Genomic DNA, 13,802 nt, shown 5'->3' with positions numbered 1-13,802 from the left:
GTTCGGGATTTACTGACAACAGCACTTCACATTTCTCAAACTTCACTTTTTCTACATTGTGAATCACTCTTGGTTGCATTTGACATTCAGACTAAATTCATCATTACAGTAGATAAGCTGTACCAGTTGTATTTATAATTATGATTGGTATTACATTAAAATGATCATTAGTGTTGGAGCCAAAATTCCTTATTTGTTTATTTATGGCTCCATTGTTATTTATTTTGAATTGTTCATGGCATCCTGCCCTTCTCAATTGGGGGCCGGAGTGTTGGAGCCAAAATTCCTTATTTGTTTATATTGTTTTTATTTTATTTTCTCTAAATTGATTGTTGGGTTCAGCATGTTTAATTTCCTTTTTTTTTTGGCAGACTGCTCCACTCACTTCCTGTTAAGAACCAGGAAGTATTGACGGGGGAGGGGACTGTTGCTATGGTGCGGTTACCATGGTAGCCTCCATAAATTAGGTTCAGGTGTGAGCACGGGAGGGGCGATTGGAGGACAAACAGTTTTCGACCGTGTTCGTGTTTGTGACGTGTCGTGTCTTGCCGTGACAATGCTGTGACAATGTGCCATTCAAGGTTAGCATACTTTATGTTATATAACTTACATTTGATTTCATTTAGATAGCTGGAATAAACGGATTGTCATATCCAAACACAGTTAAACAGTACTGGACATTCTATCATTTACACACGTCAAACTGGTCAACACAGTCGCCCTCGGTACCAGCCCAAAGGTAAGGGCTGTACAATAAGTCGAAAACTTTAGTCTTCGTTTTTGAAAAAGACTAAGTTTGAATGTCAGTAAGACACACAGTGGACACTTCATTAGGAACAGGAAGTAAATAGACTGCAAGCAGCGCGCAGTGTGTGCACCTGGAGCGCACACTGAGACGGTGTTCAGCCACAGGCCGGGCCGTTTCGCCTCCATTGGACCAGGAGAAGAGCCAGACAGTGGACGGGATCGTCGTTTGGGGCCAGGAGCAACGCAGCGACAGGCAGACGGAGGACGCCGCGCTGATCGAGACGGAGGACGCCGCTCTGGTCGAACAACAGCCACGGCAGCTGCAGCCCTCGTCGTTTGGAGTGACAGCTGAGCAGCGCTGGGACACGCAACGCTGTTTGAAGTTATTGAACTCTTTTCGAAGATATTGAACTCTTTTCGAAGAAACTCTTTTGAAGACAAGAACAAAGTAAAGGTATGTAGCGCGCTACACGGGTTAATATATGGCCATATAATAGTGTGTGCACACAAAGACAGAAACAACAAATCCAATGCATTGGTGGTTAATTTTCATTGTTGTTTAACCCATTAGTGGGTATTTTCTATGATGTTTTATGCATGATTGCAACCCGTTCGTGGGTACATTTCAATTACAAGGTGGTGTTTTATGATTCCTTGTGCAAGCCCGTTCATGGGTGAGGTTTGATTTGAACAAATGCAAATTAATAATTGCGGGTTTTGATTTTTGGTGTTTTGACTGACATTAACAAGGTTTCCATATATTTGATTTGATTTTGAATTTGTGGGTTGTGTATAATCATGGATCCTGGAAAAGGCAAACATGATGCTTTGGAAAATGCATGATCATGCGTTAATGGAGGAGTTAAAGTTAACGCATTCAATTGGTGACACAATTAAAGGTCAAATGGAACCCTCACAGGCTGAATTGTCAGAAATGACTGAAAATCAGTCACAGCCTGCAGACATGGAAAATCAGGTGGACACAAATCAAACATCTGCTGTAAAAAAACGCACAGTGAAAATGACACCAAAAGCTCTACTGATGAGAATTGAAACACTTCAGAAGGAGAGAAGATCCAAATTAAACAAGGCAAGCAACATGCAGAAACATATCATGGAGAGGATGGAAAATGGAGAGGACAAAATGGAAGTGCAATCGTCTTTCACCAAATATCTCAATGTTGTAAAGGAAGCTGCAAGTGCACACCAATCCCTCCTACCAATTCTACCTACAGAGGACCAAATCAAAACCGACATATGGTACAAAGCCAAATTGATCAATGTACATGAATTTATTGAGCATGTTAACACCTGGAAGAGAACATAGTATTGAGGATTTGGAAAACGAAATTAATCCAAATGACAGCATTTCTAATGTTATAAGTCACAAATCACATGGGAGTCACACACACTCTGGTTTTTCAACTGTGGTTGTTTTTAAAGGGCTTTATAAATAAAGTTGGTATGGTATGGTATGGTATGGTTCTAGTCGGTCAAGCACCTCCTCAGCTCGCAGACAGGCAGAGGCCGAAAGGGCTGCCCTCGCTGTCCGCTCTGCAGCTCTAAAGGAAAAACATGCATTGGAAGAGGAGGAGGAAATGATAAAAAGGAAATTGGAAGAGGAGTCGTTACAGATCAAAAAGAAATTGGAAGAGGAGAGGGAAAGAATCAGAAAAAGGAAAGGATGGATCTGGATGCTCAATTGGCAGCTGCTGATGCGAAATTAGCAGTTTTAAAAGCTCCCAGCCTTCATGCTTCCTCCCATACAGCATCTGATGGCATGAGCTCCTACTTACAGAGAACCAAGGAACCACCAGTCACTCTCAACCCCCAGGCTACAGCACCAGTCACTCTCAACCCCCAGGCTAAAGCACCAGTCACTCTCAACCCCCAGGCTAAGGACTATCAACCCCTCACACAGCAGCAATCAAGCCAAGCTTCACCACCACCTCCAAAACAGTCTATACACCATCCATCTGAGCAACAACAAATAACAGCATGGCAACTACAATATAGGACACCACTTCCCATTCAACCACCCACCTTTTGGAAAGAGCAACAGTCCATGCTTTCACACCCTAAACCCATACAGGTACAACTGCAACCACCACCTTCTTTACCAAACCAGCAGCAGGTCTCTTGGAATACAGTGCAGGACCACAGCCCTACAACCCACATGGACCCCCCTGTACAGCAAACTAACATTTTCCCTCCAACCAATGGCAACCCTACTGTAATTGATTTATTGCACAGGCAAAATGAGATTGCAACATTGCAAATGTCGTTGCAAACATCTACTCCCACCAAGGGAGATTCCCTATTTTGACGGTGATCTATTACTGTACAGAACCTTTGTCAGAGCATTTGTGCAATGCGTTGAGAAAAACACAAGCAACAAAGGAGACTGTTTGTACTATCTGGAAATGTACACTAGGGGTCAACCTAAAGAACTGGTACGTATCTGTCAACACATGCCCCCAGAAAGAGGCTATGAGATGGCAAAGTTTTTATCGGAAAAACACTTTGGTGACCAATACCAGATAACAGCAGCTTACATGGAGAAAGTGTTCAACTGGCCTGTGGTGAAGTCTGAAGATGTACGAGCTCTGCAAGCCTACTCACTGTACCTTCGAGAATGTTGCACTGCCGTGGAAAACGTGCAGTATATGCAAGAACTTAACATGTCAGCTCACATGAAAACTGTGATCTCCAAGCTGCCGTACAGACTGCGAGAAAGCTGGAGAGTCTCTGCATGCAACATATTAGAAAACCACCATCGCAGACCTCAGTTCTCAGACATTGTAGCATTTATTGAGCGACAGGTGAAAATTGTCTCTGACCCAGTCTTTGGAGACATCCAGAATGCACCACAAAGTACAGGAAGTAACCCTGTAAAAGGAATGAAATCACAAGGTAAACCTAAATTCCAAGGTAGCAGTTTTGCCACAACCATTAAAATCGAAACCCCTGATGCGGAAAATAAAACCAGATTCAAACCTGCTCCAAAGCAAAGTGCACCCGCTCATACCACAAACGCCTGTGTTTCCTGCTCTAAAAATCATGCTCTTGACCAGTGTCCTCAGTTGGAGGAGAAGACCCACAGAGAGAAGATAACTTTCATAAGACAGAAAGGAATCTGTTTTGGGTGTCTTCATGTTGGACATCTTAGCAGGGATTGTGATAAGCGCTTGACCTGCAAGATATGCAAGCAAAATCATCCAAGTCTGCTTCATATTGGTCAGAAGGAAAGAGCAAGCAACATAATTCCAAACCAAAATAAGGCAAGGGTGAGTAATGCACAAATATCGCTGCAAACATGTGGACAAACGGGGGCTGGAAATGGAATTCTGTCAATTCTGCCTGTACAGATAAAGTCCAGCAAAGGACACCCAGTCATAAAAACCTATGCATTCTTGGATCCGGGCAGCACAGGCACATTTTGTTCTGAAAATTTGATGACCAAGCTCAACTTGAAAGGAAGAAAAACTAAAATCAATCTCCTAACCATGGGCCCAAAAACATCAATTTCCAGTTACATGCTGACAGACTTAAAGGTTTCAAGCCTTACTGGGCAACAGTTCTACGACCTTCCCAAGGTCTACACCCAAAAAAGGATGCCCGTAACTACAAACAACCTCATCAATGAAGAGGAGTTGGCTAAATGGCCATATTTGGATGGCGTCACTCTTCCTCGTATTCAAGCCGATGTAGAGCTAGTGATTGGGACCAATGCGTCTAAACTGCTTGAACCCTGGGAAGTGGTGAACAGTCATGGAAATGGACCATATGCCGTTAAGACCCTATTGGGGTGGGTCATCAATGGCAATCCTGATTACAGTAAGAAGAGGAGTAAGATTGGCTGCTCCACTACTACTGTCAACAGGATCTCCATAACAAAGCAAGAGGAGCTGCTGCACAATCAATACAACCATGATATACACAACAGGTCATCAGAATACCAAGAAGACATTTCTAGAGATGACATGAAGTTCATGAAGGTCATGACTGATACGTGCAAGCTTCAAAATGGACGCTACACTTTGGAATTTCCCTTTAAAAAGGATGATGTGTCTTTGTCCGACAAACAGTGCACTGCTAGGCAACGCATACTTAATCGGAAAAGGAGGGAAAGATGCAAAACATCTGATGTCACCCAATGGCCGTACATTAATACCACTCGAATTCCTGCAGACAAAGCCTCAAGAGGAGTTGAAGTGGATCAGGAAATGTTTCTGAAGAAACAGAGGAAGAATGGCCAGCTGATATGTTGGAGTATGGGATCGCAGCGGAGGACCCTGAGAGGTCAGTCGCCTGGATCCTGAAAATGACTCTATTGGAGATGAGTCAAACGAGGAAATCACTAAGTGACAAAGTGGATCAGGAATTGATGCGCATTAAAGCTGCACTAAAAAAGAAGACAAGTCCAATACATCTCTGACCTATGCTGGAAACGCTGGTTAAGAGAGTATTTACCTTTGCTACAGGAGCGGCAGAGGTGGAGCAAACAGAGAAGAAGTCTCGTCCCAAATGACATTTTGTACTGATCGCAGACAACGCCGCTCCACGTGGCTCTTGGTTACTTGGAAGAGTCATGGAGACTTATCCAGATAAAAAAGCATTGGTGTGTTCTGCTAAAATCAAAACTGAAAAAACTCTAACCCAAAGATGGTTATTATTTGTTTATATTTATGGCTCCATTGTTATTTATTTTGAATTGTTCATGGCATCCTGCCCTTCTCAATTGGGGGCCGGAGTGTTGGAGCCAAAATTCCTTATTTGTTTATATTGTTTTTATTTTATTTTCTCTAAATTGATTGTTGGGTTCAGCATAAATAAATGATAAATGGGTTATACTTGTATAGCGCTTTTCTACCTTCAAGGTACTCAAAGCGCTTTGACAGTATTTCCACATTCACCCATTCACACACACATTCACACACTGATGGAGGGAGCTGCCATGCAAGGCGCTAACCAGCAGCCATCAGGAGCAAGGGTGAAGTGTCTTGCCCAAGGACACAACGGACGTGACTAGGAAGGTAGAAGGTGGGAATTGAACCCCAGTAACCAGCAACACTCCGATTGCTGGCACAGCCACTCTACCAACTTCGCCACGCCGTCCCATGTTTAATTTCCTTTTTTTTTGGCAGACTGCTCCACTCACTTCCTGTTAAGAACCAGGAAGTATTGACGGGGGAGGGGACTGTTGCTATGGTGCGGTTACCATGGAAGCCTCCATAAATTAGGTTCAGGTGTGAGCACGGGAGGGGCGATTGGAGGACAAACAGTTTTCGACCGTGTTCGTGTTTGTGACGTGACGTGTCGTGTCTTGCCGTGACAATGCTGTGACAATGTGCCATTCAAGGTTAGCATACTTTATGTTATATAACTTACATTTGATTTCATTTAGATAGCTGGAATAAACGGATTGTCATATCCAAACACAGTTCTACAGTACTGGACATTCTATCATTTACACACGTCAAACTGGTCAACACAGTCGCCTTTGTTACCAGCCCAAAGGTAAGGGCTGTACAATTAGTATTCTGATTATATGAAGACAAGCTTTTTCATAGCCCGTGCAAGGAAGCTGTCACAATGAGTTGTTGACGAACCCCAAGATGCAGAGATGGCGGCAGGCATTGTCCAGGAAAACATGATTTAATGTTCATAAAATAAAAGGTAAAAACACAAACCAGGAACTAGGAATAGCCAAAACTGAAAACAGGAACCAGCAAACAGAAAAACTGGAAACAGCTAATGGCTAACAAGAAAACACAAAACAAAAGAGCTAGGAGAAAGCAAACTACAAATAGCTAAGAGGAACAGCTTACCGCTACGACGACAGGTACAAGGACAAGTAGTAGCGCGGCAGGTAGTAGCTGTAACGATATCTACACCACAGGTAGGAATGACAATAATCCAGCACAGACTGGATGGGAAGGCAGGTTCAAATAGCAGCTGGCTGATTGACACCAGGTGTGGCCCGGTGCCAATCAGCCACAGCTGAGGGGAAAAAGCACTCAGGGAGACAACCAAAATAAGAGTGCTGACAGGAACTAAAGACAGGAAACAAAGACAAACGCAGAAAAAAAAACTAAAACATAGCCAAACTGTCAGGGACAAGTCTGACAGAAGCTTTTCTTTAAAAATGTAATCAATAGTTCCATTGTCCTGCATTGCACTCTTGGTTTTAAATGTGCATACGCAAAAGACCAGAAGTACATATGTTTAACAAATTGATAACTTGAACAAATAACGTAGCCAGACCCTAGACAAGAGGGTTTTTATTTTGTGTAATATTTAGCTTTTGTACAATCTATTCAGTCAGAAAGATAATACAAATAATAACAGAAGAAATGAACAAATTAAAAAGATGGTTTGACAAAAACAGACTATCTTTGAATCTCAGTAAAACTAAAATAATGCTATTTGGTAATAGTAGGAAAGAGCATCATACGCAAATACAAATAGACGGAGTAGACATCGAAAGGGTAAAAGAAACCAGATTTTTGGGAGTATTAATAGATGATAAAATGAACTGGAAATCTCATATACAAAAGAAACAACATAAGGTAGCAAAAAACATTTCAATAATGAATAAAACAAAACACGTCCTGGGCCAAAAATCACTTCATATTCTCTACTGCTCACTAGTGTTACCATATCTGAGTTATTGTGCAGAAATATGGGGAAATAACTACAAATGTGCGCTACATTCGTTAACCATGTTACAAAAAAGATCAGTTAGAATAATACATAATGTTGGATATAGAGAACATACAAACCCTTTATTTATTAAGTCAAAAATATTAAAGTTTGGTGATTTGGTAAAATTGCAAACAGCTAAAATGATGTACCAAGCAATCTATAACCTGCTACCAAAGAATGTACAACATTTCTTCTCAACTAAAGAGGAGAAATATAACCTTAGAGGAAATAATAATTTAAAACATTTATATGCACGTACAACACTTAAAACTTTTAGCATAACAGTATGTGGAATACAATTATGGAATGGATTAAGTAAAGAAGTTAAAAATTGTACTGACATGATCCAGTTTAAGAGGTTGTTTAAATTAATAGTGCTTACAAAGTACATAGAAGAAGAATTATGAGAAAAACTTCCAACCTTATTGAAAATATTCTTCATCTCAGTATGTTAATAATGACTGAATTAATTAAATACATATTACAAACTGTTGTACAAACTAATTCATAGATGTTATTTTATTATATAAAAAGGTCAGTAAATGATTTTATATAATTGTACATGCTTTGAAGTGGGAAAGGGGTAGGATTAAATAAGCTTTGCTTCTTCCTACTCCTTTTGGGGCATGATGTAAATGAAATGATATGAAATTGTGTGATGTATTATGATGTAAATGTGTTCATGTTCGAAATAAACTAAAAGAAAGAAAAGAAAGAAAGAAAGGGTAAGCACTCTCTCTTCAAACGGAATTAGAGGTACGCATCCATTTGTTACGCCTACTCAATATTACTCCTGTTCAATCTAACACTGATTGCCACTGCTTTGTTTTGCAGATTAAATTTGATAGCAAATACAATGCAAAAGGAAGCTCATGCATCTCCTGCGTGTGTGTAACAAGGAATCCGGAAATGTAATTTTGTTTCCCTGAGCGTGCATCCCTTTTTGAAGGAATCTTTCATCTGGGTACAATCTTTAGTCACGTGAACACTAGGACACAGCTGGGGTAAAGACCGGCTAGGCTTGAATGATTAAAAAAGCAAATATCGGCATTAAAAACATCTCTAGTGTAAATGACAGTCTGAGTAGCGTATACCTGACACCTCTCACACAAATAGTAAAAATGCATTTGTGTATCCTCACATATGACTAGTTTTGTTTACACCGGCAGCAGCTCAAATGAAAGATACATCAGATATATACTGTTGGGTCGGCGTGGCTCGGTTGGTGGAGCGGCCGTGCCACCAACTTTAGGGTTCCAGGTTTGATCCCGCTTCCGTCATCCCAATCACGGCCGTTGTGTCCTTGAGCAAGACACTTTACCCACCTGCTTCCACTGCCACCCACACTGGTTTAAATGTAGATAACGGGTTTCACTATGTAAAGTGCTTTGAGTCTCTAGAGAAAAGTGGGATATAAATATAATTTACTTCACTTCAACATTACGACACAAAACTTAATTGATTAAACATAACCGACCTGTGTAATGCAGGCGGCATCTTTTTTACGTCAATCGAGTCAGCCATAATCGGACAAAATTTCAGATCTACTTAACTTTCCATCGTTCTATAATCTTTAGTTGATCAGCTATTCTTCAGAACCCTTATGACAGACAATGAAATACACTACATTGTAGAGGAGAAAGGGTTATATTCTGTGCCTGTAAGTTTGTTCACTACACAAACGTAATCGTCTGCTCAGTCTTTTGTTTGCTTTTACCATGTTTTCTGTTAAATCCACTTATGTCCTCTTTCGTGGTCTTTGAGAATGCAGTAAAAGGCTCATTTGTTCTGGCATCCAAGCACACATCTGTCTGCCATTGTTTGAACAACCAAGAAATACACGGAGAAACAAATTCACTCATGCCAATATGGCATTGTTTTGATTTTGTGTGGCATATGTTTCATCTCCCAGTGCTCTATCTCTGCAATTGCTCTTTTAAGGGTTGCAGTTCGAGTGGCACTTGCGTTTTTGTGATTATTTTTTTCAATATGGTTCACCTTTTGAAACAAAATCTTTTGAGCGCTCGAGTAAAGTCCACTTGGAGGTTGAATAAAGTTGAAAAAAGAATTGTCATATGGTTCACAAGATGAACTCTACCTTTTGTCGAATCTCTTCTTCCATTTTGATGGGGGAGCCAAACTCAGCTACCTGACGGACCCCCTCGCTGGCATAGCCGCCATACTCCCACAGCACATAATCTCTGGAGTGGGATGCACCAATGAGTGCTGACCAATGGTTGGCCCGTCCTGTAGAACAGAAAACAAATGTTTATGTTTCCCTGAAATTGACTTTTTTAACTTTTAGGACACCAGTCTACTGCGTAGCTCTGAGATTGAATGGTCATATTCACTAATTTAATTTTTATTAAGAACTAAAAATTAGGCCCCAGAAGTATTTGGACAGTGACTGTGTATATCGCCTTCACCAAAGGCTTTGAAATAAAACAATGAAGATGTAATTGAAGTTTAGATATTCAGACTTAATAAAGACGTTTCACTAAAATATGGCATTTATCATTCAGGAATTATGTAAAGTTGACATAATGGTAAAACTAAGACTTGGACAAACTTTATGATCCACAAGAGAAACACACAGTAACCCAATTACAAAAGAAAATTATAATTAAAACACTCTCAACGGCACTGGAAAAGAGGAAAAAATTATAAATAAAATATAATACACAATACTAATAATACAAAAGCGATGGTATATGATAACAGCAATAGAATGGGATGACTAAAGAATCAAATAAATTGCACTGTGTTGACATTGTTACAAATTAGGTAAAGGAACAATTACACATAGAGGAATGAATATAAATATTAAGTAAAGTGGAAACTCGATTTACGAACGCCTTTATTTGCAACCTTTTCAGTTTACAAACGTTTACATCGCACCAAATATGCCTCTGTGTGTGAACAATGTCTCGGAGTACGAACGCTTCATTCATTAATTTTGCATACTGCTTGAACCCATTAGGGGCTGCCATTTTGATGACATCACTTCTTGTACACACAGGTACGGCCATTTCGAAGAGCTTCCATGACTACCAGCACTTCTGACGAGTTTATTTCCACAATTGTCATACCTTGCGCAAGTCAGAGCTGTGTCTGCCTGCCTTGGGGCTCTCTTTGTGTGATCAGAAACGCTTTAAATGTGTCCCAACTCTGAGTCTTGCTGTATAATCTTACTAGACAACCACGGAAATAGCTTTTTAGCTAGTTAGCCTACGGCTTGCGGCATTTATCGGCAAAGGGGGCTTTGTTCCGCAGCAAGTCTTTAATTGGGATGAAATCGAAAAAGATGCAACAGAAGGCACAACCGGGACACAGGCTGTTGAAAGATCGCCTCACACTGCTATTTTGTATTTGTGAAGCTACTGATTGCTTATCACTTCGAAACTCCCAGCGTGTTCGACAATCCAATAAATATTCGCAGACACAAAGTAAACTGATTTTCTTTTTTAGTTTTGTATTGTAGCAAAATGGTTGTTAATGTTTTGGAGTGCACCAATGAGACTTTAGTGTGTGTGTGAGTTGACATTTAAGCTTGCGGTAATGTTGTGTTTTTTGGAGAAAAAAAAAGATTGTTGAGCCATTACCTCCTTGTTATGTGGCTTTTGAGATAGACACATATGTGTATATATATATATATATATATATATATATATATATATATATATATATATATATATATATATATATACCATAATTTCCGGACTATAAGCCGCACCTGACTATAAGCCGCACCAGCTAAATTTAGGGGAAAATACAGATTGCTCCATATATAAGCCGCACCCGACTATAAGCCGCAGGGTTTTGATGTGTAATTACTTTAGTATATAGGGGTTCCTGCTACCACGGAGGGGATTGTCGGGACAGAGATGACTGTTTGGGAACGCAAAGCGTCCCATTTATTAACAATAAATCTTTCAATCATTCAATCAAACTTTCACATCTTTGACATGGCGAACAGCATTCATGCAGAGTACAAATAATACAACGGTGCAAAGTAATACAAAGTGCTCGCCTGTACGTTATCAAAATAACCAGCCTACCGGTATATGAAAAGTCAGTCTTTAATCATTGTGTCATCGTCTTCCTCCTGCGTACTAAAACCAACGAAATCCTCTTCGTCGGTGTCGGAGAAGAACAGGCCGTAAATAAGCCGCACCCTTGTATAAGCCGCAGGGACCAGAACGAGGGGAAAAAGTAGCGGCTTATAGTCCGGAAATTACGGTATATATATATATATATATATATATATATATATATATATATATATATATATATATATATATATATATATCAGGGCTTTGAATCTTTGGGTGTCCCACGATTCGATTCAATATCGATTCTTGGGGTCACGATTCGATTCAAAATCGATTTTTTTTTTTCAATTCAATATGATTCTCGATTCAAAAACGATTTTTTCCCGATTCAAAAGTATTCTCTATTCATTTAATACATATGATTTCAGCAGGATCTACCCCAGTCTGCTGACATGCAAGCAGAGTAGTCGATTTTTGTAAAACGCTTTTATAATTGTAAAGGACAATGTTTTATCAACTGATTGCAATAATGTAAATTTGTTTTAACTATTAAATGAACCAAAAATATGACTTATTTTATTTTTGTGAAAATTTTGGACACAGTGTGTTATCAAGCTTATATGTGATGCAAGTGTAAGCCACTGTGACACTATTGTTCATTTATTTTTATTTTTTATAAATGTCTAATGATAATGTCAATGAGGAATTTTTAATCACTGCTATGTTGAAATTGTAACTAATATTGATACTGTTGTTGATAATATTCATTTTTGTTTTACTACTTTTGTTTTGTTCTGTGTCGTGTTTGTGTCTCCTCTCAATTTCTCTGTTTATTGCAGTTCTGAGTGTTGCTGGGTCGGGTTTGGTTTTGGTTGCATGTTTGATTGCATTGTTCTGGTATTGCTGTGTATTGTTTTGTTGGATTGATTAATTAAAAAAATTAAAAAAAATAAAAATTAAAATCGATTTTTTAAAAATGAGAATCGATTCTGAATTGCACAACGTGAGAATCACGATTCAAATTCGAATCGATTTTTTCCCACACTTATATATATATATATATATATATATATATATATATATATATATATATATATATTTATATACATGTATATGTATATGTATATGTATATATACAGTTATACATACACACATACATATACCGGTAGATATATACATACACACTTACATATACAGTAGATATATATATATAAACTTACATATATGGATAGATATATCTATCTATATATATATATATATATATATATATATATATATATATATATATATATATATATATATATATATATATATATATATATATACCGTAATTTCCGGACTATAAGCCGCACCTGACTATAAGCCGCACCAGCTAAATTTAGGGGAAAATACAGATTGCTCCATATATAAGCCGCACCCGACTATAAGCCGCAGGGTTTTGATGTGTAATTACCGTAGTATATAGGGGTTCCTGCTACCATGGAGGGGATTGTTGGGACAGAGATGACTGTTTATGAACGCAAAGCGTCCCATTTATTAACAATAAATCTTTCAATCATTCAATCCAACTTTCACATCTTTGACATGGCGAACAGCATTCGTGCAGAGTACAAATAATACAACGGTGCAAAGTAATACAAAGTGCTCGCCTGTACGTTATCAAAATAACCAGCCTACCGGTATATGAAAAGTCAGTCTTTAATCATTGTGTCATCGTCTTCCTCCTGCGTACTAAAACCACCGAAATCCTCTTCGTCGGTGTCGGAGAAGAACAGGCCGTAAATAAGCCGCACCCTTGTATAAGCCGCAGGGACCAGAACGAGGGGAAAAAGTAGCGGCTTATAGTCCGGAAATTACGGTATGTATATTTATATGTCTCTCTCTATATATAAAGAGAGAAAGAGAGCTACATCAGTATACCTATATATTGATATACCTATATAGATATATACATATACAATATATATATATATATATATATATATACTCTACCGTTCAAAAGTTTGGGGTCACATTGAAATGTCCTTATTTTTGAAGGAAAAGCACTGTACTTTTCAATGAAGATAACTTTAAACTAGTCTTAACTTTAAAGAAATACACTCTATACATTGCTAATGTGGTAAGTGACTATTCTAGCTGCAAATGTCTGGTTTTTGGTGCAATATCTACATAGGTGTATAGAGGCCCATTTCCAGCAACTATCACTCCAGTGTTCTAATGGTACAATGTGTTTGCTCATTGGCTCAGAAGGCTAATTGATGATTAGAAAGCCCTTGTGCAATCATATTCACACAT

The 13,802-nt window shown here is 38.9% G+C and overlaps 1 protein-coding gene across 2 annotated transcripts in view; it reads right to left on the bottom strand.

Annotated features, from left to right (window-relative positions):
* spon1b (spondin 1b) overlaps positions 1-13,802 on the bottom strand; it is a 158,547-nt gene that overhangs the window by 68,029 nt on the left and 76,716 nt on the right. For both annotated transcript variants that reach the window (XM_062036084.1, XM_062036085.1), the window contains exon 6: positions 9,554-9,702. In XM_062036084.1, the coding sequence (XP_061892068.1) occupies positions 9,554-9,702 (149 nt within the window). The remainder of the gene's footprint in view (positions 1-9,553; positions 9,703-13,802) is intronic.

The sequence above is a fragment of the Entelurus aequoreus genome, linkage group LG24 (genome assembly GCF_033978785.1).
Source record: "Entelurus aequoreus isolate RoL-2023_Sb linkage group LG24, RoL_Eaeq_v1.1, whole genome shotgun sequence".
Taxonomy (NCBI): Eukaryota; Metazoa; Chordata; class Actinopteri; order Syngnathiformes; family Syngnathidae; genus Entelurus; species Entelurus aequoreus.
Note: the sequence above shows the minus strand (reverse complement) of the source record. Positions and strands in the feature narration are given on the sequence as shown.